General features: G+C 44.7%; 1 protein-coding gene across 1 annotated transcript in view; it reads right to left on the reverse strand.

The window, feature by feature from the left end:
• Window positions 1–27,912, reverse strand: part of PLXNC1 (plexin C1) — a 128,561-nt gene that overhangs the window by 25,957 nt on the left and 74,692 nt on the right. Inside the window, exons 16-22 of the mRNA XM_033952774.1 lie at window positions 26,892–26,993; window positions 25,018–25,121; window positions 18,770–18,823; window positions 16,113–16,246; window positions 14,908–15,106; window positions 9,377–9,523; window positions 2,685–2,865 (exon numbers count right to left, since the gene is read on the reverse strand). Coding sequence (XP_033808665.1) covers window positions 2,685–2,865; window positions 9,377–9,523; window positions 14,908–15,106; window positions 16,113–16,246; window positions 18,770–18,823; window positions 25,018–25,121; window positions 26,892–26,993 — 921 coding nt within the window. The remainder of the gene's footprint in view (window positions 1–2,684; window positions 2,866–9,376; window positions 9,524–14,907; window positions 15,107–16,112; window positions 16,247–18,769; window positions 18,824–25,017; window positions 25,122–26,891; window positions 26,994–27,912) is intronic.

Genomic DNA, 27,912 nt, shown 5'->3' on the forward strand with positions numbered 1-27,912 from the left:
GGAGCAAGAACATATAAATTGTTAGGTGAACCCACCCTTGAGCAAGCAACATAGAGTTGTGGGCCGAGAGACCCCCCAGAACATATCTGCCCAGGTAGTGAGGGACCTGCATACAAAGTTTCGTTCAAATCGGTCAAGCCGTTTTTGAATGACAGTGAGAATGGCAGCTTTTTACATTTTTTCCATTGACATGAATGGGTGAAAGCTGATTTTCTGTTTGTAGCTCCGCCCACGTGTGCAGGTGGGCCGCGAGACCCCCAGAACATATCACCCCAGGTAGTGAGGGATCTGCATACCAAGTTTCGTTCAAATCGGTCAAGCCGTTTTAGATTTACTGTGAGAATGGCAGCTGTTTACATTTTTTCCATTGACATGAATGGGTGAAATCTGATATTCTGTTTGTAGCTCCGCCCACATGTGCAGGTGGGCCGCGAGACCCCCAGAACATATCACCCCAGGTAGTTGGAATTACTGTGAGAATGGCAGCTTTTTACATTTTTTTCATTGACATGAATAGGTGAAATCTGATTTTCTGTTTGTAGCTCCGCCCACGTGTGCAGGTGGGCCGCGAGACCCCCAGAACATATCACCCCAGGTAGTGAGGGATCTGCATACCAAGTTTCGGTCAAATCGGTCAAGCCGTTTTTGAGTTACTGTGAGAATGGCAGCTCTTTACATTTTTTCCATTGACATGAATGGGTGAAATCAGATTTTCTGTTTGTAGCTCCACCCACGTGTGCAGGTGGGCAGCGAGACCCCCAGAACATATCACCCCAGGTAGTGATGGATCTGCATATCAAGTTTCGTTCAAATCGGTCCCACAGCTTTTTACATTTTTTCCATTGACTTGAATGGGTGAAATCTGATTTTCTGTTTGTAGCTCCGCCCACGTGTGCAGGTGGGCCGCGAGACCCCCAGAACATATCACCCCAGGTAGTGAGGGATCTGCATACCAAGTTTCGTCCAAATTGGTCACAGTGAGAATGGCAGCTTTTTACATTTTTTCCATTGACATGAATGGGTGAAATCTGATTTTCTGTTTGTAGCTCCGCCCACGTGTGCAGGAGGGCCGCGAGACCCCTGAACATATCACCCCAGGTAGTGAGGGATCTGCATACCAAGTTTCGTTCAAATCGGTCAAGCCGTTTGTGAATTACTGTGAGAATGGCAGCTTTTTACATTTTTTCCATTGACATGAATGGGTGAAATCCGATTTTCTGTTTGTAGCTCCGCCCACGTGTGAACATATCACCCCAGGTAGTGAGGGATCTGCATACCAAGTTTCGTTCAAATTGGTCAAGACGTTTTTGAATTACTGTGAGAATGGCAGCTTTTTACATTTTTTCCATTGACATGAATGGGTGAAATGTGATTTTCTGTTTGTAGCTCCGCCCACATGTGCAGGAGGACCGCGAGACCCCCAGAACATATCACCCCAGGTAGTGAGGGATCTGTATACCAAGTTTCGTTCAAATCGGTCAAGCCGTTTGTGAATTACTGTGAGAATGGCAGCTTTTTACATTTTTTCCATTGACATGAATGGGTGAAATCTGATGTTCTGTTTGTAGCTCCGCCCACGTGTGCAGGTGGGCCGCGAGACCCCCAGAACATATCACCCCAGGTAGTTGGAATTACTGTGAGAATGGCAGTTTTTGACATTTTTTCCATTGACATGAATGGGTGAAATCTGATTTTCTGTTTGTAGCTCCGCCCATGTGTGCAGGTGGGCCGCGAGACCCCCAGAACATATCACCCCAGGTAGTGAGGGATCAGCATACCAAGTTTAGTTCAAATCGGTCCCACAGCTTTTTACATTTTTCCCATTGACTTGAATGGGTGAAATCTGAAGTTCTGTTTGTAGCTCCGCCCACGTGTGCAGTTGGGCCGCGAGACCCCCAGAACATATCATCCCGGGTAGTGAGGGATCGGCATACCAAGTTTCGTTCAAATCGGGCAAGCCGGTTTTGCGGAGGCAGTTTTTACATTTTTTCCATTGACATGAATGGGTGAAATCTGATTTTCTGTTTGTAGCTCCGCCCAGGTGTGCAGGTTGGCCACGATACCCCCAGAACATATCACCCCAGGTAGTGAGGGATCTGCATACCAAGTTTCGTTCAAATCGGTCAAGCCGTTTTTGCGTGATCGCGGCACATACATACATACATCCGATTTTATATATATAGATTCTGTGAGTCTAGAGGTCTGGGGGGAGGGGGTGACATCGTTCCTCCACTGGTTATAGAGCAGTGGTCTCAAACTCGCGGCCCGGGAACCACATGCGGCCCGCCAGGAACTATTTTGAGGCCCTCAGTATGTTTATTATAATCACAAAAGTAAAATAAAACAGTTTCTTGATCATTTGTCTTTTTAGTTATAAATTACAATATTATTATTAAGACTTAGCCAAAAGGAAAGATTTATAAACTATAAAGAGTTTTACCTAATGCAAAATTGTCATTTCTTTAATAAGACAACTATGTTTTGTGAGGCCCTCTAAGTACCTACAAATCCGAAATGTGGCCCTGCAAAAGGCTTAAGTTTGAGACCTCTGCTATAGAGGAAATGGTGAAGCCAATGAAGGCTACAACTTTTCCAAGTGATCAGATGGGGCCAAACGAAACAAGTGTATTACATGTTGAACATTTGGCCAGTAATAAACAATTTACTACTCAACGTGGCCTTACCAAGTCCGGTTTCCCCTACTGGAACACCATAAGGGTGGCCATTCTTGCTTAAAAAAGCCTGAAGAATCTTGTCCTTGGCTTGTCCTACAGTGTCACAATCCAAAACATTGACCTGGATATTCTGACAGGCAGCTTCTTCATTCTCACTATCAGAAATTCTTGGAAAAACAACATTTAGTGTCTGCAAAATACAAAGAAACAACAACAAATGTTATTCCAAAACTTAAGATAATTGTTTCTATTGTATTGAATTTCTTCAACCAAATTAAATATAATTTTTTATTCTTGTTATGCATTGCTAGTAAGTTCAATATTTTGAGGGATTTTTAAAATGTGTTTAACTTGAGATGATGCTGCCTGTGTGGAGGTGGAGCCTGTGTGGAGGTGGAGCCTGGGTAGAGGTGGAGCCTGGGCAAGGCCAAGAGGTAACTGGAGGCCGGCAATATTTACCACCAGTATCTTGAAAAATATCTCATAAGAAACTAACTATGGCAAATTGTAGCCTGTAACCTGTTTATTATGTATACAGCGTTTCCCCACAAATTCGCAAACCGCAGACTCACTAATTCACAGTATTCTCCAACCGCCTCTTCCTGTACTAAATTCAGGCTACACCAATCAGGAGCTGTATGTCAAAGCAGCTCCTGATTGGTGTAGCCTGAGTTTAGTAACAGGAAGAGGCAGTCGGAGCATACCGCCAGTGATTTCGTACTCGCCGGCGCCCCAGCTGCCCTCTCCTGCCTCAAGCGATTTTGTACCCGCCGGCGCCCCAGCTGCCCTCTCCTGCCTCAGCGCCACAGCTGCCCTCTCCTGCCTTTTAACCGTATCCACGGTTTTTGAAAATTTGCGGGGGTTCCTGGATCAGGCCCCCCACGAATTTCAGGGGAGTACTGTATTGGTATTAGATCCCTAGTATAAGTTGAGTTAGGATACAAACTTGTATTGAAAATTTGTACTGTAACTTTGGCAAATTGTAACCTGTATACTATATATTATGTATGTTAACCTGTAACCCTTTTCTGAGCTCTTTGGGGAGAATCAGATTGAAAACGAAATAAAATAAAGAATATTTAAGCTACACCCTAAAGAACTGCTATTTGGCACATGCTATCAATATGAGGTAAGAACATAAGAATTGCCGCTATTGGGTCAGATCGTGCCCAGCAGTCCGCTCACGCGGCGGCCCTTGGTCAAAGACCAGCGCCCTAACTGAGACTAGCCCTACCTGCGTACGTTCTAGTTCTTTGTCTTGAATCCCTGGAGGATGTTTTCCCCTATGACAGACTCCGGAAGAGCGTTCCAGTTTTCTACCACTCTCTGAGTGAAGAAGAACTTTCTTACATTCATACAGAATCTATCCCCTTTCAGTTTTAGAGAGTGCCCTCTCGTTCTCCCTACCTTGGAGAGGGTGAACAACCTGTCCTTATCTACTATGTCTATTCCCTTCAGTACGGCGACCAGGGCTGGATGCAGTACTCCAGGTGAGGGCGCACCATGGCCTGGTACAGCGGCATGATAACCTTCTCCAATCTGTTCGTGATCCCCTTCTTTATCATTCCTAGCATTCTGTTCGCCCTTTTTGCCGCCGCCACCGCACATTAGGTGGACGGCTTCATCGACTTGTCGGTCATAACTCCCAAGTCTCTTTCCTGGGAGGTCTCTCCAAGTACCGCCCCGGACATCCTGTATTCGTGCATGAGATTTTTGTTACCTACATGCATCACTTTACACTTATCCACGTTGAACCTCATCTTCCATGTTGATGCCAATTCCTCAAGCCTGATTATGTCACGTTGCAGATCTTCGCAATCCCCCTGTGTCTTCACTACTCTGAATAACTTTGTATTGTCCACAAATTTAATCACCTCACTCGTCGTACCAATGTCTAGATCATTTATAAAGATGTTGAAGAGAAGGGTCCAAACACCGAGCCCTACGGCACCCCACTGGTGATGCTCTTCCAGTCTGAGTATTGTCCATTTACCCCCACTCTCTGTTTCCTATGATCCAGCCAGTTTTTAATCCACGTGAGCATTTCACCCTCGATTCCATGGCTCGCAATTTTCCGAAGTAGTCGTTCATGTGGACCCTTGTCAAATGCCTTCTGAAAATTCAGATATACAATGTCAACTGGGTCGCCCTTGTTTATATGTCTGTTTACTCCCTCAAAGAAGTGCAGCAAGTTCGTCAAACACGATCTGCCTTTGCTAAAGCCGTGCTGACTGGTTCTCATCAGCCCGTGTCCGTCAAGGTGGTCAATGATGTGGTCCGGTACCGAGGTCAGATTCACCAGTCTGTAGTTTCTCGGATCTCCCCTCGAACCTTTCATGAAGATTGGCGTAACATTCGCCACCTTCCAGTCTTCCGGAATCTTTCCCGATTTGATCGACAGATTGGCTATTAGTTGAAGCAGTTCAGCTATGGTCCCTTTCAGTTCCTTGATGACCCTCGGAGGGATGCCATCCGGTCCCGGGGATTTATCTCTCTTAAGCCTATCAATCTGCCTACACACCTCGTCTAGACTGGTAAGCAGCCAAGCCTAAATGTTGGTGCGTACATGCTGACTTACACTAGTATTGTATAACAGAATCCGGGTGCCTAGATGCCCTTATAAAATTAGTAACTATTCTCTGTACTCTTTTTAAATAGATTTAAAAAGAGTACAGAGAATAGTTAGTGATTTAGAGAGAAGTGAATAAGGACTACACTAACAATTGGTTAAGATTTATCAAGTGCTTATAAAATTAGAACATGTCTTCTTGAAGTCAAACATTTGGTGCCCCTTATAGAAATGTCCCCTTAATATCTGATTATGCATTTTGACAAGATTTTTTTTTTTTTTTTTTGGGGGGGGGAGGGATGATGCTGGGAGAATCATGATTGTTGAGTTTATCAAAATCTTGGTGGGGTGGGGGGCAAGTGGCAGGAACTAAGGGTCTGAAAGTTGAAGGGGGGACATAAGCAGAACATTTGCCGAGCTGCCCAATACTCTTGCATCAGCCCTGACAATTATAGACCTAAGTTCAAGAATCCCTCTGAAGCAACCTGCTACTTAACTACCTTATCTACTTCGGCCACCAACCTCTAACTTATTTATAGCTCAGACTAGAGAATGACACAGGGACAAATTTGTCCCCGTCCCCGCAGGAATTCAATTTCCCCATTCCGACCCCATGAGTTTTGTCACTGCCCCTGTCCCATTCCTATAAGCTCTGCCTGAACCGCACAAGCCTCGAACACTTATGATTTTAAAGTGTTTGAGGCTTGTGCAGATGAGGACGGTGCTTGCTGGAATGGAAGGGACAGGAAAAGAACTCACAGGGACGAGATGAGAAAATGAGTTTCCATGGGGATGGGGAAAAATTTATCCCTGTATCTTTCTCTAGCTCAGACTCCAAAGAAAAGTATAGTTCTCCAATACTCCAATTTGATTGAGTGACTAGGTTTCCCACATATTTTGTCATATAACAGTGTTACTCTGCCCCATTACTGAAAGAAGAAAATGGCTTGGTGGCTCTTGTAGTTTCCTCTGTAATGATTTCTCTTGGATAAACCACATGCATTCATGTTACAGACCCTCAAGCAAAGCTACCAAGACAGGGCTCTCCATGGCTCATTCCCGAGTCTTCCACCTGACCCTATCCCAAGTCATTTCCTTCCTATTCCATCCCCCCCCCTACACACACACCTTGTTACCTCTTCCTAGGTCATTTTATTCCTACCTCTCCCTGGCTGTTTATGTTCTCTACCTACTATATCTCGATCGTTGTACCACTAGCTTTCCAAATACATCTTGTGTCATGACCATACTGTGTATGTACTACTGTTACCCATTCTGGGTTCTTTTGGTAGGACGGGCTAAATAGATGAATGAATAAATAATTAAATATGGCCACTTTCACATTCTTTTCCTTTCCCTTATGGCCCGTTCTCTCTTGCCTGTGCATCAAGATTTCCTCCAGGGTCTTCTACTTTGTGCCCCCCATCTCCAATCCTCCCCGACTCACTTAGCTGGTCCCAGATTCAGTGACAGTGGATATCTTCAGACAGCAGAAGTAATTGGAGGGAAAAATCAGCACAGGGCACATGAACAGGCTCTGAAGCAGTTCTGCTCCTGACACGGTTTCCCTGGTAACAGGAACCCCAAGTGGGAGGAAAGGACGACGCTGCCACAAGGCCTGTGTGCAAGTGGTGCGGTCAGCACTGAAATGTGCAGAGGACAAAAGGTTAGCATGGGTGGGCACCAGGCATAGGGCAAACCAGTTCAATTGCCTCCTCCCAGCATCTGTCACTTGCTTTTCCTTTATTTCTCTCCACAAAATATATATACAGTAGTACCTAGGTTTGCGAGTGCACCGGTTTGCGAGTGTTTTGCAAGTCGAGCAAAACATTCACAAAATCGGCGCCTTGGAAACCAATTTACGAGTGCCCCCCCCCCCCCCCCGGAGATCCGAGAATCTCGGAGAGAACGGGAACACGAAGGCCTTGAGCATGCGTAGATGCTCAAGGCCCAGCGCGAAGGAGGCAGATCTTCGGGCACCGGCACGTCCTGTGCGTCGTTTGTGCCGGTGCCAAATGTGGGGTCAGAAATGTGATCGGGTGGGTGGGTGGGTGCCTTTTGGATGTCGGATCGTGGCGGGGAGGGGGTACGACGTGTGCGGAGAGTACCGGATCGCGGGGGGGGGGGGAGGATGCCGGATCATGGGGGGGGGGCAAAACAAGCTGGGGGGATGGCGGATCACGCGGGGGGAGGCCTTCATGAGCGGGGGGAGCAATGCTGGTTCTTGGGGGGGGTAGAGCAGCGCCGCGGGCCTCGGGGATGGGATGGATGGGAACGAATCAAGCAAGTTTCCCTTAGTTCCTATAGGGAAACTCGCTTTGATATACGAGTATTTTGGTTTACGAGCATGCTTCTGGAACGAACTATGCTCGTAAACCAAGGTACCACTGTATTTTTAAAAATACCATAACTGTGAGAATTCTCAAGGGAAAGGAAGATTGTATTTGATGTACTGCCTTTCAGTGGTCACTTGGGCAGAAAGTGGTTTGCAATTCTGTTTTTAACTCTTTCTTTCTCCTTTTTTTCTATCTGTGTTTTCCTGTCTTGTTATTAATAGTGTTCCTTTAATTTTTTTTCTCCTTAGTTTGTAAACTGCTAGACAGTATATTAAGCACTAAACGTACAGCACTGGAGTAGTTTCAAAACGGTGATGGGAGGTGCGCACACACACTGCGATCGGTGCCTACTGTTGGCACCTTGCACATCTACCCTGTATTATATACCTCATGTATACCAAAGATGTTTAAAACAGAAGGTGATTCATAGACTTCCTTAGGTGAAGGATTAAATATTGCCAAGAAGGATGAAGTTTGTTGGTCATTCTGACTAGTTTGAGCTGCCTTCAGGATTAGGGTTGCCAGATTTTACTTTAGTAAAATCAGGATCCCCCCCTAGACCCACCCCAGGCCCACCCAGTTCCACCCATCCCCGCCCTGTTATGCCCCAGTCCCGCCCCAACCCTAGCTCCACCCCAGTCCTGCGCCCCCTACCCTACTACCTGCCCTCCTGCCTGATGCAATTTTGAGGAGGCCATGTCTGGGGAAATCCGGACGTTCAGTCACCCTATTCAGGATAACAGTGGCTGGCACCAGTGCCTTTCCTCTTCTCCGCCCTCACCCACCCCCCATCTACCTCTTTAAATATTCAGAGCAAGTGGATGAGGCTGCCCACGCCGGCCTTGGCTCCCATCGGAGGACACGTCCTGGTTGTGGGACCAGGACGTGATGTCAGAAAGGAGCCGAGGCTGGCGCAAAGAGCAGATGGAAGATGCTTGCATCGGCAAAGATTTCAAGAGGTAAGTGGGGGCGGCGGGTGCCAACCTCCCTTGCTATACCACTGAGGACGACTACCATGAATGCAGAATATATCCGTTGTGTGCCAGAACCTTTCCTTTGAAGGGTTGTGAGCTAAATCCAAATAACCGTATACACTGTCCCTGCATAGCACAGAACTCTACCTCTTTTCTCTTTACAAACACAGAGAAACACAATGGCATGCGATGAAACAACTAATGACTGCCCCAGAAAGGAGGACAGTAATTACTATTGATGTGCGATAAGAGAATTACACAGTGTTAAGGTCTCTAGTTCAGCAGGAAATGTAGGACAGGTGTGTCACACTTTTACAACAAACAGACTTTGAGCAGATCATACATGTTCAGCTTTGTAGATATTTTGGATTTGGTTTTGTTTTTGCAGAAAACACAATTAAATTGCTCTATATTTCACCAGAATGCAGCATATTAAACTTGGTGCTGTGGCTGGAGGGCAACCAAAAGTGTGCGTACATCAAAGCGGCGATGTTGCGCGCATGTGCAGAGGCCCTCCAGCTGCAGCCCTGAGCCCATTTCTACGCTGGTAGGGGTTACTAATGGAGGAAGAGGTACAGGGAGAGGAGGAGAGATGCCGGCACTGGCTGACAGCCCACAGGACGTGCCTCTTGCCGCGAGAGGCACATCCTGTAAGCAGCCGGTGCCGGCGCCTCTCCTTGCTGGCGTCTCTCGACCTATCTGGAATCTGCTTTGGCACACTAGTGTGCCAGAGCACACAGTTGGCGGTACACTGGTTTAGAGGGAACACAGACTGGCTGTGCACCATAATTCTCCTCGGAGAGGGCGTATTTACGCACATACCACAGGACTGAATTCGGTGACTTGCCACAGCAGCCAGTCTTCATTCAGTGTATACAGAGCTTTGCAGGTTATGGCATCCACAGGCCCTTTGTGTATTCTCTGATTCAGCATTGTCACAAGGAGATACAAAGATTCTCCAACTGTCTCCTGAAACACAAATGGGAATATGTCTGTTAGAGAAATGAGTGCCTCTGTGATATCAGACAGCTACAGAAATCTTAGTATGAAAGCAACAGAGAACTGTATGGCTTTTTTTTTTTTTTTTTAAATAAATCTTTATTGATTTTTTAAACTTTGACAGTGCAATACAATTACTTGAATATAAATATTTCATAAAACACACTATTAAATACACAATTTTTACATAAAACAATCATTTACTCCCCCCTCCTCCCAATTATTAATACAAGAAGACAATTATTATGTGTTTGCAAAATTATAATTAAGTAATTTTAATAATCAAAATACATTTCCCTCCCCTGGATGTGTAAGGAAAACCAACAACCAAAATAAATAAATAAATACATGACAATTAAAAAAAAAAAAATGCATGACAATACTTAATATCTACCTATACCGTTGATCATTTCAAATTTGTTAACAAAAGGCGCTTTGCTCGCAATTCCAGGGTTTTTTTTTTGTTTTCCTCTCAGTAAGGGATTGTCTTCATAAGCAATTTTTCAATAGAATTCTCGCTTATCAAGCAGCCCTTTGGGATAAGAGGTTTAGTACTGTGATCTCAAGTTCCAATTCCTATTTAAATTTCAGGAAATTGTTAAAAAACATCTCTTTGAGAAAAATTTTTTTTAAACAGTTGAACTGTAATTTCTCTACGAATGCACAGTTTCTTTTTTAAACGCCGTAAACCGCACTGAACTGTAAGGTAGTTGTGGTATATATGTGAATTGTTATGTTATGTTAGAAATAGGCAAGTTCCTGTTATGAGTTAAGACAGTCCTGCTGGGGTTTTTTTTCCATCCAGCTGTTTCTCTCTTGATTCCTTTGGGCTCCCAATTCACTCCATAGATCTGGTACCTTAAGCTTCATTTACATCTGCCCAGGGGCTTTTTCCTTTATATTAGTGGTCTCAAACTCATGGCCTGGGGGCCACAGGTACTATTTTGAGGCCCTCACTATGTTTATCATAATCATAAAAGTAAAATAAAACAGTTTCTTGATCATATCTCTTTAGCTATAAATTACAATAGTAGCCAAAAGGAAAGATTTATAAACTATAAAGAGTTTTACCTCATGCAAAATTGTCATTTCTTTAATAAGACATTAACTATTTTTTTTTTCTGAGGCCCTCCAAATACCTACAAATCCAAAATGTGGCCATAGTTTTCAATAAGCTCATCACTGATCACATAATAAAGAAGTCTCAAGTCAAGGGAATTACATAAAAATAAATAATAATAATGCCTAATAACAAAACATATTACTATAAAAAAAATTAAGTATCATTAAATGAAAATAAAAACATTTTCAAAAGTTTATGAAACAGGATGTAAGAATGAACTTGTCTAATTTGCAACGGTTAAGTTGTTCTAGACCCCCCCCCCCCCACCCGATAACTTCCAAGTTTAATAGGTCAAGAAATGGATTTAGGAATGGCCAGGAAAAATACCTTTCACTCTAAGGCAATGCCGTTTGTTCTTAATATCCTGGCACCTAACATTAAGACATCTAAGTTGAGTTAGGCACCGCTAGGCGCAATTCTATATATCAGTATCCCGCAAATTTTCTCGAGCCACGGCACACTAAACATAGTGGCTGCAGCTTGAGGTATCCAGAAGTGTGCGGCGGTGCCGGCGCCAGCTGATTGTCTACAGGACGTGCCTCTCGCCATGAGAGGCACGTCCTGTGGGCAGTTAGCTGGCGCCAGTGCCTCTCCTCCTCCTCCTCCCCAGTGTGCCGCAGCACACCTGAAATCTAAGGAGGCATAAGTTTGCGATACACTGCTATATATGGTGCCTAGTAGTTGATTGATAAGTTTCAAGTTTCAAGTTTATTTGGATTTGATTAATCGCTTTATCTTAATTCAAAGCGATGTACAACTCAAAAATTACAAGTTAAAAGTAATACAGATTAAGAGTGTGGACAAAACAGACAAAACATTTTTGACAATACCAGAAACAATTACGGTAAGGGAGGGATAGAAGTTACATTTTCATAAAAAGGTGGGTAAAACATTTAGGGAAAGTACATAAGGGAAGGAAGAGAGCATAATCTTGAAGTTATTTTATAGAAAAATTATTGTTGACTGACAAAGGCGTCAATAAATAAAAAAGATTTCAGGTTACTTTTAAATTTTCCTAGGTTAGATTCTTGTCTTAAATAATAAGGTAAAGAATTCCAGGTTTGGGGTGCGGTAACAGAGAAAATATATTGACGTCGTGTGTTTATAATTTTGAGAGATGGAATTGTTAACAAATGTTGATAAGCGTGCTTAGTGGCGCCTAGAATCAGGCCCGTGGAGGGGCATTTTCATAGAAACATAGAAACAGACGGCAGATAAGGGCCACAGCCCATCAAGTCTGCCCACCGCAATAACCCTCTCCTACCGTTGCCTGTGAAGAGATCCCACATGACGATCCCATTTTGTCTTAAAATCAGGCACGCTGCTGGCCTCAATTACCTGTAGCGGTAGATTATTCCAGCGATCAACCACCCTTTCGGTGAAGAAGTATTTCCTGGTGTCACCGTGTAGTTTCTCGCCCCTGATTTTCAACGGATGCCCTCTTGTTGCCGTGGGGCCCTTGAAAATGAAGATATCCTCTTCCACCTCAATACGGCCCGCGAGATATTTGAACGTCTCGATCATGTCTCCCCTTTCTCTGCGTTCCTCAAGTGAGTACAGCTGCAATATATTCAGCTGTTCCTCATACAGGAGATCCTTGAGTCCCGAGACCATCCGGGTGGCCATTCGCTGAACCGACTCAAGTCTCAGCACATCTTTGCTGTAATGCGGCCTCCAGAATTGTACACAGTATTCCAGATGGGGTCTCACCATGGATCTATACAAAGGCATAATGACTTCGGGCTTACGGCTGACGAAACTCCTACGTATACAACCTATGATTTGTCTTGCCTTAGATGAAGCTTTCTCCACTTGCTTGGCAGTCTTCATGTCCTCACTGATGATCACCCCTAAGTCACATTCTGCTACAGTCCTTGCTAGGATCTTACCACTAAGTCTTGCATGAATTTTGGCTGCCAAGATACATGACTTTACATTTTTCGGTATTGAAACTTAGTTGCCAGGACCTGGACCAGCGCTCCAGTAGGAGTAGGTCGTGCACCATACTGTCAGGCATTGAGTTATCGACAGACACTGTTTTTATGTCTGTTGTGTTCTTGCCTCCTACATTGTATAGTTTGGCATCATCGGTGAATAGCGTTATTTTGCCTCAAAGCCTCTCAGCCAAATCCCTTATGAGGATGTCTAAGTCTGAGGTTGAATGTTTTGGGCAAGACGTCCACAAACCCAGCAGAAAAAAATGTCCATTTCCAAAGCTGCCAGATGTCTATCTTATTATTATTATTTTTTTTTTTTTTAAATGATCTATGTATAAGTTTTGGTCCTTAAGACGTCTATTTTTTTTGCCATTTTTAAAAATAAAAATGTCCATATGAAAAACGCACAAAAGCAAGTTTTGCAGACTACCTGGTCTGACAGCTGAGCCGGTTTCGGGGATTCCTCTGCCACGATCAGCTGATGGCAGGCCCTCAATGTGCAGATTTCTTCCCCCATGTCTGGGTTGTGGGAGAGGATCGTGACTACTGGGAGAGTAAGAAGGAGGGGGGGAGATCATGCCTTAAACCCTCCAGTGGTCATCTTGTCAGTTTGGTCACCTTTGAGGCACTTACAAGCTGGGACTTAGACCAAAGTAAAACAGGTCTAAGTTCCACCTTGGATGTCCTGGAAAAGCTTTGATTATTGATTCAGGACGTCCAGGTATAAGCCCACCCGATTCCCACATGTCCCTTTGAGCTTGGACACACAGCAGCTTAGAAGTGCTGCTGAATATCTAGAAAGTTGGTTTGGATTATCAGCACTTGGACTTCCCTGCTATTAGAACGTTCAAGTGCCGACTTAGGCAGGTTTTGGGACATTTTAAAGTTTTGATTATGAGCCCCCATAATCTTTTAATGTACACCGTTTCCCTCTATTGCTATCCTTATGGCCCTCTCATCTGGATTCTCAATATAATTACATTACATTAGGGACTTCTATTCCCCCTATACCTTGCAGTTCAAGGCGGATTACAAAAGAGCTAACTGGACATTTCCAGTGAAGTTACAACAGTTTTGGTTTTTGTTTTGGGTTTTTTTTTGGTTACAAGGGAGGAGAGGTAGCTGGATTAATTCCGGAAGAACTTGCAAATTGGATATTAAATTGACTGTACGTTACTGTGTGATATAACAAATAGATTACAGTTAGAGTACAAAAAAGATTATGTTACATTTCAGGGATCTGAATACTTGGTTGGTGTTTTGGGGAGGAAGAGATTATTTAAGTGGAGGTTTTGGGGGAGAATTTATCTAGGAGGAGGGGGAAGGGTTGGGTTAAGATATCTGGATAAATTTTTTGAAAAGTAGGGTTTTGATTTCTTTTCGAAAAGTTTTGAAGTCGCCCGTTGCCGTCAACAGGTTGGAGATGTAATGAATACATCTTTCAGAAAACAATTCAGAAATAAGCTAAATTTTAGTGACTAATATCTTATGTAGTGCACACTCTATCATGTGAAATTCAAATGTATACAAAAACTTGAGCTGGACCAAAAAAAATGACTAAAAGAAAGGGACCACGGTTCTTGAGCCTACACCCCTCCTTTTATCGGATTTTTCTTGCATGGGTGAAATTCAAAGACGGCCAAAAACAGCAAGGAGCCTAGTCATACAGCACATATAAAATTCTCCTTCTAACTTTTAAAATCAAGATCTCTCACCTCCCTGGCTTCCTAGATCAATATCTCACTCCACATACCCCTTCTAGGGTCCTTAGATCTACGAATCAAAACCTATTGACAGTACCTTCAATTAAGGACCTATACTATACTAGAAATTCCATTTTCTCAATAGTTGCATCCTCACTCTGGAATGCAATGTCATCTTATCTTTGCAATGAAAATTCCCTAAATAAATTTTAAACAAATCTCAAAACATTTCTCTTTAAAGATGCCTACCAATAAGTGAGAAATAAGTGTGGGGTGGGGGAGGGGGGAAGCTTTTAAGAAGCGATATCCCTGTTTCCCTCTCGTTACTCCCCATCCCTCTACCCTCCCTTTTATTTTTATTTATCCCCCAAAACCTCTCTTTTCCAGTCAGTCTTATCTTATTATAGTATTAGGCTTACCCTCTTTTTATTTTATCGCACCTAAATCAAAAATTATATTAGACCTTTCTAATTTTTAATATTGTAAACCGTCCAGATACATGTGATGGTCGGTATATCAAGCCACGAATAAACTTGAAACTTGAAACACATCTACCGTACCGTATTATCTGGATCTCTCTCGGGCACTTACCCGAATAAATCCATACAGGCACGTGGACATCCAGTTTGTCAGCAGCTTCTCCATGACCGATTCCGTGTGCCGCAGCATGAGCTTGGTACGGCTGTTACTATACTGCTCTACCAGGTCCTTTGTCAGGACTTCCAGAACTTGAGTCAGATAGGTAAGTTTATTCTGAAGTGCCACAGCCAAGAAAGATGCAAACAAACATCTGGAAAAGAAAGAAAAAGGTATGTGTCATTTTATCAAGTGAAGTGTCGGTTGACTGGAATCGCCAAATATTTCCATTTTTTTTCAAAGGGCTGAATAAAAAAAAAAAAAATATATATATATGTCTTGTGATTTGACCCTTCAGGCTGCCTCATGCTAATTCAAATGTGGATGATACTAAAATCTGCAATTGGGTAAATACCCCAGGTGGTGTTGATAACATGAGGCGGGATCTATCAAAGCTTCTAGAATGGTCTAGGGCAGGGGTAGGCAATTCCGGTCCTCGAGAGCCAGAGCCAGGTCAGGTTTTCAGGATATCCACAATGAATATGTTTGAGATGGATTTGCATGCACTGCCTCCTTGAGATGCATTAAACAGAGGAGCTCCAATAAACCCATAGAGGGGATTTTCATAAAGAAAAACAAGATTTAAGAAAGCAGTATACGATTAACTAACCCATATGTTCATATATCCCAGTTAAGAAATCTTTTTACGGTCTAGAAAGGCACGTAATTGTAATAGTACAAAAAAGATATACTTAACCCCCAAATATCAAATCAAACATTTACATGGATAAGCCAATAAAAAGGAGGCCCCCAAATTTTTAACTTCATCTCGCATAGTAAGAAATTCTTTTCTTCGATCTTGTGTAGTTTTCGAAATATCTGGATAAATCCAAATTCTTTCCCCAGAAAAAGTCACTTGTGAGTTTCGGAAGTAAAGCTTCATCACATAATTCAAATCCTGCTCAAAAACTAGTAATGTTGCCCTTTCCTTTACTTCAGAAAGGGAATCTTCCAAGATAGCAGAAAGTTCACCTTTTTCAATTCTTTCCTGCACCAAATTTCCTTCCTCACCAGCCTTAGAAGGAAAAGTTGGAATGTAGTATATTTTATTTAGTGGTGGAATAGCTTGCTGAGGAAACTTAAGTACATCCATTAAATATTTTTTGAAGAAATCATTGGATCATACGTTTCTAAAGGTAAAATAATTATACCTGCCTTACCTATCCTTGACTGTGAAACTCTCCTGTTTCTCCAGGGTATGAATGAGAGTAACAAGAAACGCCTTGTTACAAATTAAAGTGCTCCAAGCTGTTACGCATTCGTTCTGCTCATCGGGCTCATTGCTCTGAAATGACTAACAAAGAGAGAGAGCGAAACTGTAAACCTCTGGACAAAAGCGCAACATCAGAAGAGCCCCTCAATGCGACACTAACGTCATGATTACGACACTTTCCAAAACGTTTACGCGCCTAACTGAGAGTTAAGATGGTGATTTTGTAACAGGGCACCTGGTTTAAGAGAGTAAGTGCCTGCATAGGAGCTATTTTATAACGGCTAGTATGTGCCTTCCTGCTTTTATATAATACTACTAGTCTTTAAGCCCGTTACATTAACAGGTGCTAGAATAGATGTGTCTGTCTGTCTGTGTTTCTTTATCTTTCTCTTCTTGGCCGCTGTTTGTGTCCTTCTGTCTTCCCACCCCCCCAAAGCAAAGCTGTCTGCCCCCAGCACACACCTTCCCCCAAAGCGGCCCCCTTTCCCTCTCCCTAACTGTCTCTCCATGGCCCTCTTCTGTCTTCCCCCCCAGAGCAAAGCTGTTTGCCCCAAGCACACCCTTCCCCTCAAAGCAGCCCCCTGTCCCTCTCCCTGTCTCTCCATGGCCCCTTCTGTCTTCCCCCCCAGAGCAAAGCTCTCTGTTCCAAGCACACTTCCCCCCCACAAAGCAGCCCCCTTTCCCTCTCCCTATCTCTCCATGGCCTCTTCTGTCTTCCCCCCACAGCAAAGCTGTGTGTCCCCAGCATACTTCCCCCTCAAAAGCAGCCCCCCTTTCCCTCTCCCTGTCTCTCCATGGCCCCTTCTGTCTTCCCCCTCCTCCCCCGAGCACAGCTGTCTGTCCCAAGCACACTCCTCCCCCCCAAAGCAGCCCCCTTTCCCTTTCCCCTGGCCCCCCCCCCTGTATTGGCCCCATTCTTACCCTCCCTCCATCCCGGCATCTTCTGGCCTGCTCCTCTTCAAAGCAGCCTGCGATCATGGCCGGCTTTAGCGAACCTCGCAGGCCGCTCTCCAACTCGGTACAATGTTCCCTCTGACACGATCCCGTGCGTTAGAGGGAACTGCTACTGAGTTTGGAGAGTGGCCTGCGTGGTTCGCTAAAGCCGGCCATGATCGCAGGCTGCTTTGGAAGAGGAGGAGCAGCAGCGGCAGCGGCGGTGGTTGGTGAGTTGTAGCTCCATTGTGTTCGCGGACGCGGGCAGGGAGAGAGCTTGCATGCGCTTCGGGCTGCTGAGTGAGGGCGGGAGGAGGGGGAGTGTCCAGAGTGATCCCTGCAGCCGGGTTCTAAAATGGAACACGGCCACGGATCACACACCACAGCGGCAGGGATCACGCTTTTTTAAAAGCGCATGCGCCACTTAACCTTTTTTAATATAGGATATGTAATTTGCTGCAATCAAGCCCAACTTGTAGGCACAGATATTTAAACCTGTTTGGGAGCAGGTGTAAAGGTCCATGTCTATAATTCTAAGTATGTATGCGCAACCTTTCAGAACTGGTGCAAAATTCTCAGGCTTTGCAACTACATGTGAGCCTTTTAAACCCCATCTTAATCTCACTGTACCCACAAATAGGTGTCACATGCAGGTATAGGGGCTATTGGTGTGGTGTACAATCGGATACAGTGGGTTTTGGCTAGGTTTTGGAGGGCTTACCATGTTATATAAGGGGGCTATGGCGAGATGTTTACCTGGGGCATTTTAAATGAGATTCGCTGCAGTGTCCCCTAGGGTGCCCCACTGCTCTGCTGGGGGGAATGTGTAGCGCAGTGGTTAAAGCTACAGCCTTAGCACCCTGAGGTTGTGGGTTCAAACCCACGCTGCTCCCTGTGACCCTGGGCAAGTCACTCAATCCCCCCTCTCCCCCTCCCACTACCCCAGGTTCATTAGATAGAAAGTGAGCCCAGCAGCACAGACAGGGATAAATGCTTGAGTGCCTGAATAAATTCATGTAAAACCATTCTGGGAGAACAGTATAGAAAATTAAACAAATATCTAAAATTTTAAAAATGGATAGGGATATGTTCCTCTAGGAGCAAGATGTGCATTGTTATTCTTTTTGCCAATAAAAAAGATTTCGTAATAAGAAAGGATATGGTCCCAGTAATCTCTCTGCCTTACTGCCCCACTGAAGCCAGAGCTGCCAAGGGTGCCAACCCGCACGGTGGAAGATTCAGGGTCCTCCCTAGCCTGTTCACTCTGCCCATTGCTCAGCCCAGCCCACTGATCCTCCCTGCCCCACCATCGTTCTGCCCCTGGCACAGCCGATTGGTGGCCTCAGAAGCAGGAAAGGCCTTCATAAAAGGATATCTCCTGCTGCCACAGGAGGTGACACCTTATGAAAGCCTTTCCTGATGCCGAGGCAACTCAGCAGGCTCATTGGCAGGAGGGCGGGAGATGACCCAAAAAAAGCAGGAGACTTGGCAGGTCTGCCGAAGCTCTCTGAATTCTGTAGTCCAATCACTGGACCATTCTTTCAATGCAGCCATCATGTAGCAGAACTGGGAGATTAGATGAATCATCTGAAGTTGTTGTTCAAGAATTAAAAAATCGATCAACTGCAGTAGTATATTGGGATAAGAATTTCTTTACTTTCAGACACTTACTGGAGGAACTGGAGCGCAAAGCTCTTCCATGCTGTTGAATGCTAAGCCTACTGACTGAAAGAAAAGAAAATGAATAAACATGACATATTCATAATGCCAGGAAAGTGCTGTACACCTCAGGACAAATGCATGGTAACAGGTGTCTGGTCAGCCTCTTAAAAATGTAAATACATTGATAGATATGACTACACGCAAATTATGAAAGTCACTTAAGTAAGGCTACTGACTTCAAGGGGCCGCTGCAAAGTTCTCAGCCCAGCCAACAAAGTTGGGGCAGTCTCCATCAAGTGCGCTATTTTCCACTTTTTTTCATTCTGTATTTTTCCAATGGTACAAAAAAAAGTGGAAAATCACTGGACTAAGTGTATAGCCCCAACGTTGTTGGTCGGGCTGAGAACTTTTTAGCGGCCCCTCAAACTGCTTTATTCCTAGGATAAGCAGCATAAAATCCGTTTTACTCCTTGGGATCTTACCAGGCATTTGTCACCTAGTTTGGCCACAGTTGGAAACAAGATACTGGCCTTGATGGACCTTCGGTCTATCCTAGAGAGTTGTGCAAAGACAGAAATCAAATCTGCCCCCGCTGGAATCAAATCCATCCCTGTCCATCCCCACAAACTTTAAAAGTAGTAATTTCATTTAATTATGCTACTGGGAGGCTCTGGTAGAGACCCATTTACAAATAAGCAAAACACTTTATTAATTTGAAAATATTAATCAGGAAGAATACATACTTTATAAATGAGTCTCTGCCAGAGCCTCTAATGTAAATAAAAAATACTCCAGTTGATGAGGATCCTCAAGCTATGTCGGCTGAAGACTTCCTCTGAAGATGGCCCAAAGTCCCCTTCACTAAGCTTGGCAGGCAGCAGCAATGTCCCTAAGCCACAGATGCTGGCAACTCGGTGGCTCAAGAATGCTCCCAGCAACTGCTATGCTTGGTAGAAGAGAGTTTCAGCAATCTTTGGAGGAGGTCCTCAGCTGATGGTGCTTTGGGATCCCCACCAGCTACAGACAGGGTCAGCAAGTACTTCAACACTGCAGAAATAAAACCAGAAGTGCATTTCCTTTTCTGTTATATATCTGCTATATACATTTCCCAAAGCTAACATATGTAGGTTTTGAAATGTGATATAAAATGCACTGTAAACTATGACCAAAATTGTGCATGTTTATTTGTAAGCCGCTTAGGATATAAGCGGATAAGTTTTTTAAATAAATTCCCTTTTTATATCTTTGTTGTCTGGAGATTTATTTTCCATTGAGTTAGTTCCAGTTTCTCTTTTATTCTGCTTTCCTGGCTTCTGAAAATTCTTCTTCAAGCGATTGTTGTCCATTGGTTCCTCATATCATGATCCAGCATTTCTCTCTTCCCTCCCTCCCACTGTACAACATCCTCCCTCCCTTCTGTCCTGGATCAATCTCCCTCTATTCCCCCTCCCTACCCTTGCACAGCATTTCTTCCTCTCTCTCCTCCATGTGCAACATGCTTCCCTCTCTCTCACTGTCTACCCTCTCTGTTTCTTCCCTCTCTTGCTACAAAGGGAGTGGGGAAAGAGAGAGGGATCTATGGTGCATCTCTCCTACTCTTTCTACTGCCACATCCAACACTTCTCCCTCTCTCATCCTCTAGACCACATGCACCATCTTTTGCCCCTGCCTTATGCCCATTTCTCCTTCTATCACCCCTCTCCAGCACCATGCCACATCTCTTCCTCCATTCCCTCCATCACCATGTCCAACATTCCTCCCTCTTGCATATCTTTCCATCTGTCCCACTTTTCCCTCTCCACCACCACATTCAACTTTCTCCCTCTCATCTCTCTCTTCCCCCTGCATCTCTACCTCCTCCTCTCCCATCTCCATGTCCAGCAATTCTTTTTCTCCCTATATCCAACAACCCTCCTCTTTCTTCCTTTTTCCATGTGCACCATCTCTCTTTCCCTCTCGCACATACACCCATGCCTAACAATTCTCCCTTTCTATTCCCTTCCCCACCTCAGTATCTCTTTCCCTCCCTCCCTCCCTCCTTCCATCCTATGTCCCAAGTTCATGCCCCCTCCCTCCCTTCTGTGTCCCAAGTTCATGCACCCCTCCTTACTTCCTTCTAGCCTTTGTCCCAAGTTCACGTCCTCCCTCCCATCTGTGTCCCAATGCACCCCTCCCTCTTTTGCCCCAAGTTCATATCCCCTCCCTCCATTCTGTGTCCCAACTTCGTGCCCCCTCCCTCTTTCCTTCCATCCTTTATCCCAATTTCACACTCTCTTCCTTCCTTTCTTCTGTGTCCCAACACACCCACTCCCTCTTCCTCATGCACTAATTTTTGGTTATGGCCACACGCTAATGGCAACAATATAGCACAGGAAGAGCAAACAAGGAAGAAAAAAGGGCAAGGGAGATGTACTAGTCAACTAATGTATAGCTTTTATTGTGGGATATTTTCACAATAAAAGCTCTCCCTTGCCTTTTTTTCTTCCTTGTTTGCTCTTCTCTCTCGAGGCAAGTACTCTCTCTGTTTGTTCTGCAACAATATCGCACGACCATTAATTCAGAAAATTGGACATTTTCCAGGTGTGGCAAAAATGGCCTCAGTGAATGGGTGAAAACTTACATAAGGGCCCACTGATGTCACTTCCTACTACAGCTTTAGTATTCTTAAGACCTATGACTTGAGCAAAGGCTCATGGATATTATTAATTTAACCCCCCACCCCCCCCCTTTTATAAAGCCGCGTTAGGCTTTTTTATTGCCGGCCGTGGCCATATTAGCTTTGATGCTCATAGAATTCCTATGAGTGTCGGAACTAATACCGCCATGGCCAAAAAGCCTAACATGGCTTTGTAAAATGTGTGTGTGGGGGGGGGGGGGGAGAGGTTAGAGTAAGCTACTCTACTCTCACTAAGACATAGAGAATATAACTCTACGGGGCGACACTGTACTGCTAGGGGACTTCAACATGCCTGATGCAGACTGGAACACATTTTCGGCAACAACCAGCAGCAGCAGGAGGCTTTTGACCTCCATAAAAGGAGTACATCTCAGACAGATGGTAAAGGAGCCCACTAGGGCCCAGGCGATCCTAGACCTGGTACTCACCAAAGGGGAAAGCGTCTCAGAGGTCTCGGTGGGAGATACGCTGGCCTCCAGCGACCATAACATGGTATGGTTCAACCTTGGGAAAGGGTCCCCTAAATCAATTACAAAAACAAAGGTGCTCAAATTCCGGGGCACCGACTTCGCACGCATGGGAGATTTCGTTCATCAGACGCTGCAGGACCAAGCAGAGACCGGCAATGTGGAAACTATGTGGTCGTACCTGAAATCATCCATACACGAAGCAACTAATCGCTACATAAAATCAGTAGATAAACGACAAAGAAACAACAAACCCCAATGGTTCACTGAAGAGATCTCGCACCTCATTAAGGAGAAGAAAAAAGCATTTCTTTCCTACAAACGTACGCAGAGAAGAGAAACTAAAGTAGAATATAAGACCAGATCTGCAGCGGTTAAAACAGCAGTTAGGGAGGCCAAACTTCGAGTGGAAGAAACTCTGGCAAAAAACATTAAAAAAGGGGACAAATCCTTCTTTAGGTATATCAGCGATAGGAAAAGGAACACAGACGGTATAGTACGCCTTAGACAACCGGACGGAAACTACGCGATGGCGGATTCAGAAAAAGCAGAACTACTAAATGAATATTTCTGCTCAGTCTTCACCTGCGAAGCACCGGGACACGGACCACAGTTGATGATAAAACAAGACGTGGATGACCCGTTTCAGAATTTTGTGTTCACACCTGGGGACGTCTACAACGAACTGGCAAGGCTAAAGGTAAACAAGGCCATGGGACCGGACAATTTACACCCAAGAGTGCTCAGAGAATTGAGAGATGTTCTGGCGGAACCGTTGGCAGTGCTCTTCAATCTCTCACTAAGTACGGGGAAAGTTCCGTTAGACTGGAAAACAGCCAACGTCGTTCCTCTGCATAAGAAGGGTTACAAGGCTGAGGCTGCGAACTATAGACCGGTAAGCCTCACCTCAATAGTGTGTAAACTCATGGAAACACTAATTAAGTATAAATTAGATACGATCCTGAACGAGGAAGATCTCCGGGATCCCAGCCAACATGGATTCACCAAGGGTAGGTCATGCCAGTCCAATCTAATCAGCTTCTTTGACTGGGTAACAAGAAGACTGAACTCAGGAGAGTCTTTGGACGTCGTGTACCTGGACTTCAGCAAAGCGTTTGACAGCGTCCCACACCGCAGGCTGCTGAACAAGATGAAATCGATGGGATTGGGAGAGACTCTAACTGCATGGGTTAAGGATTGGCTTAGTGGCAGACTTCAGAGGGTGGTGGTTAACGGTACCCTCTCTAAAATGTCGGAGGTGACTAGCGGAGTGCCACAGGGTTCAGTCCTGGGCCCACTCCTCTTCAACATATTCATTGGGGATCTGACTCAGGGGCTTCAAGGCAAAGTAACCTTATTCGCTGATGACGCCAAACTATGCAATATAGTAAACGGCTATAATCTACAGGATGCTATGGAGCAAGACCTGCATACTTTAGAAAGTTGGTCCTTGAACTGGCAGCTGGGCTTCAACGCCAAGAAATGTAAGGTCATGCATCTCGGTAACGGAAATCCTTGCAGAACTTACACCCTGAATGGAGAAACTTTAACCAGGACTACGGCAGAACGAGACTTAGGAGTAATCATCAGTGCTGACATGAAAGCAGCCACTCAAGTGGAGAAGGCTTCATCTAAAGCATGGCAGATGATAGGTTGTATCAAGAGAAGCTTCGTCAACAGGAAACCTGAAGTCATGATGCCATTGTACAGAGCCATGGTGAGACCTCATCTGGAATTCTGTGTGCAATTCTGGAGGCCACATTACCGTAAGGATGTGCTCAGAATTGAATCGGTTCAGCGGATGGCCACTAGGATGGTCTCGGGGCTAAAGGGTCTCCCGTACGAAGAAAGACTGAGCAAATTGCAGCTCTACACTCTCGAAGAGCGTAGGGAGAGGGGAGACATGATTGAGACATTTAAGTACATCACGGGACGTATCGAGGTGGAAGATGATATCTTTCTTCTCAAGGGACCCTCGACCACAAGAGGACATCCACTCAAACTCAAGGGAGGGAAGTTTCGTGGAGACGCCAGGAAGTACTTCTTCACAGAGAGAGTGATTGAGCATTGGAACAAGCTTCCAGTGCAGGTGGTCGAGGCATGCAGCATCCTAGACTTCAAGAACAAATGGGATACCTATGTGGGATCCCTACGAGGTCATGCTAAGGGATAGGGTCACTAGGACTTGAATGAGCGGGTCAGTAGAGTGACAGTATAATTACAATTATATTTTAGGGGGTCAGTAGACTTAAGAGGGTGGGTAAATAGTGTGGGCAGACTTGATGGGCTATAGCCCTTATCTGCCGTCATCTTTCTATGTTTCTATGTTTATAGTAATGAAACAAGACTCTTAAAATTTATTTTTCAAAAATTAACAAATATAGAGCACTTTTTATCAAACTGCACTGGAGGATTTTAAGGTGAGCTGGTGCAGTAAATGATCCAACACTCATAGAACCCCCCCCCCACCCCCTTTTACAAAACCGCGAAAGCAGTTTTTCGCGCTGGCCGCACACTGAATGCTGTGCGCAGTTCCGATACTCATAAAGCTCCCTTGAGAATCAGTGCAGCACACAGAATTCAGTACACCATCCGGCGCGAAAAACCACTTTTGCGGTTTTGTAAACAGGGGGTGCGGGGAGGGGATGAGAATTCCTATGAGCGTGCTAGAAACTTGATCAAAGGGGGGTATAGTAAATCTAATGCTTGATGTGTGACCAAAAGTGATAAGAAAGGACAATACCGTAGACAAATTAACCCCCCCCCCCCTCCCTTTGATCAAGCTATGCTAGAAGTTTTAGCGTGGGCTGGCAAGGTAAGAGTTTTAGCTCTCAGAGGAATTCTATGAGCTTCAGAAAATTTACCGCACCGGCTCGCACTAAAAACCTCTAACGCAGCTTGATAAAAGAGGCCTTAAATTTCAATGAACCATGAAGGGCTCTCTTTAAAAATTGGGTATTTGTTGATCAATTCTTTATCTATTAAAGACTCAACTTTTTTAGATGAAAAAAAACCCCTCTGATTTGACCGTTTGGTTATATTGAATTGCTGCAACAGTTGACTCTTTAATTTCACCTTCAGAGCTCGTGCATGTAACCCTGTTAAAACTTTACCTCCGGGAAGAAAGTTTTGAGAGCAAACTGTTTGTAGTCAAGGAAGGGAATCATTCCAGAGGTAGCCACCACATCCAGCTTATCCATCTGCAGTTCAGCAAAACCTAGAACACACACACACACAAAAACACAATCACAAGTTAAACAAGAGTTCACTAACATAGTGCTGTGAACGTCTCTCCACACGTACATGCAATATGAGTCTACTACTTCATGACTCAGGGTATGAATCTGAACAGTAATGATAAGTTCTGGGGAGGATGGACCTGGTCTCCCCCCCTTCCCCGATATTCAAAGCTCTAACTGGCCAGAAATGACACCTAACTGTGAATATTTAGTGTAAGATAACTGGTTATCTCTGCTGAATATTTGCAGTCAAATTGAAAAACTCAGAGGAAGAACACCTCTAAATCAAACTATATAATAGTTCTTCAAGTATGCACTAAGTGAGATACAGAATCCAATCAAACAATTCTATGATTATTAATAATAATTTTGTGATTTGGAAGTCCTCAGTGTGAGTTGCCTAAGTCAGATAAACGCAAAGCGTTCAATGCTTATCTCGTGCAGGAGCCCAAGGCTCAGTACAGCACACCATCACAGGTGCATAAATATTAGTGGTGCAGAATGTAAAAAAAAAACAACCAAAAACCCAAATAATAATGTGAACAAAAAAACAATCATAGAATGCATGGAGATCAATCTCATAAGTGCTCCAACACTGCCCAACCCGCTACAAGTGCAATAATCAAAAGGACTTACCTTGTGCTGGAAAAAAAACAGCCAATAAGCTGCCGTGTGTGAACTTTTCTCAATCGCCCCCCCCCCAAAAAAAAAGAAGCAATATTTGCAGCTCCCGGTTCTACTGAGCTCAGTTTCGGGACCACCCCTTCCATCAGGAACCTCCAAATTACTGCTGGATATTTGCAGTCGGCAGCAAAACGTTCATTGGCTGTGCGATGGCCGTGAGGAAGAGAAGCCACCAACCAGGAATATGGGAATATGCCATCAAATGAAAGCTTCATTGGATGTGGACTCAACACGGCCAGGGTTTCAGCACCTACGTGCCTTTTTCAAGAGTCAACCACTTGCCTCTAGTACATGTAATGTCTTATATGCAATTTTTGTAAAATGTTATACTGCACAATTTTCAGCCGAGAAGAACGTCAAAATGGCAGAGCAAAATGGCACGCAAATGACAAAATTCCTGGTTGGCGGCTTCTCTTCCTCACGACATTCGTGCTTGGATTTTCATTGCCGTCGTGGAGGTGTTTGGTCCTGTTTTGGCGATTATGGGCTCCTTTTACGAAGCCGCGTTGGCGGCTTTATCACACGCACCTTTTTAGCGCGCCCTAACCCCTACGCTAGCCGAAAAACTACCGCCTGTTCGAGAGGAGGTGGTAGCGGCTAGCGCGGATGGCACATTATCGCACGCTATTACGTGTGTTAAACCGCCAACGCGGCTTCATAAAAGGAGCCCTATATTGTATGATAACCAGCAATATTCAATGCTTTGCGGCTACGTATAGTGAAAAAATCAGGCCACATAATAGCAGACCTATCTTTACCCACTATTAACTTAACCAGCCAATGCTGAACGTTCATTTAGCTGGTTAAGTTAGCACCAGCGAGTAAAAAAAAACCATGGATATTCAATGCTGATCACTGGAAATGGCCTGGTGTTGAATATCCAAGGTCAGACCCGATCGTGGCACTGCCTCCCACCACTGAATATCGGCCACAGTATGTGTGGCTCTAGGTGCAGTGGATACATTTCATCTGGGCCAACTATAAATGCCCTATTAAAAACCAGGCAATATATACCGGTCTGTAGAGCTGTCTTTGCACTTCTGCCTTGGAAACGGGAAACCTACCCACACGTATTTCTTTGCGAATCTCGCACTCCAGCATCTCAAGCTGTTCGCTCAGTTTGTGGCTTAACTGTTTCGATTTGTGTCTGGTTACCAGAACGGCAACTGTAAAACAAAGAGGTCATGAAAAGTCACCAAATGCAGAACAACAGAAAAAAAAAAACCCGACAGCTGTGAGTCATTCATACAAGACATGGGCGGCGCTGTACTGAGGCTCAAAGCGCACAGGAACTGGTAGAAAATAGTCAAATCAAGAAAGCCAGGATTAGGAGATGGAAAGCTTAAGTTTTAAAAGCAGGCTCAAAAAAAAAGGGAGTTTTAAGGCAGGATTTCAGTATAGCAAGAGATGAGGCGTATTACAGTGCTATCACAAACAGTGACGTAGTAAGGGGGGGATGGGGGGCTGGACCGCCCCGGGCGCCATCTTGGTGGGGGTGCTAGCACCTCTCCGCTCCCCCCCTCACACCACACTCTCACCCTCCTTTCCCCGCTCCCCTTACCTTAAATCTTCACCAGTGCGAGCAATTATGCGAGCCTGCTGCTCGAGTCGGCCTGGCTCCCCTCTGAAATTACTTCCAGGTCGTAGGGCCAGAAAGTGACAAGCAGCAGGCTGGAGAAGCTGCTCGCGCAGGCGAAAATTTAAAGAGGTATGGGGCTGGGAAGGGAGGGCTTGGCGCGGAAGGAGCCACTGTACACAAACAAATAGGAAGGGTTTGATATTCAGCCAGCGGCTTTATCCCTAAATAAGCAATGCCAGGCCATGTCCAGGCATGTACAGTACACATCCAGTCAAAACATAGTCAGTTAAGTGCAATATTCAATACTGAGCTATCTAAGAACTGCATAAAGATAGGACAGCCTTTTATGCAGACATTTTAGCTGGTTAAGTGCTGAAACTCGGCACTTAACTGGCTAAGTGTGAGTCTACCCCCAGAACGACTATAAGACAATTGGTTTTGTAGATTCCATCGGGAAGAAGGGGCAGATGGGACTAAGTTGGTCCTAACAGCTGTTTAAGAACATA

This window comes from Geotrypetes seraphini, chromosome 7, assembly GCF_902459505.1.
Source record: "Geotrypetes seraphini chromosome 7, aGeoSer1.1, whole genome shotgun sequence".
NCBI classification, from domain to species: Eukaryota; Metazoa; Chordata; class Amphibia; order Gymnophiona; family Dermophiidae; genus Geotrypetes; species Geotrypetes seraphini.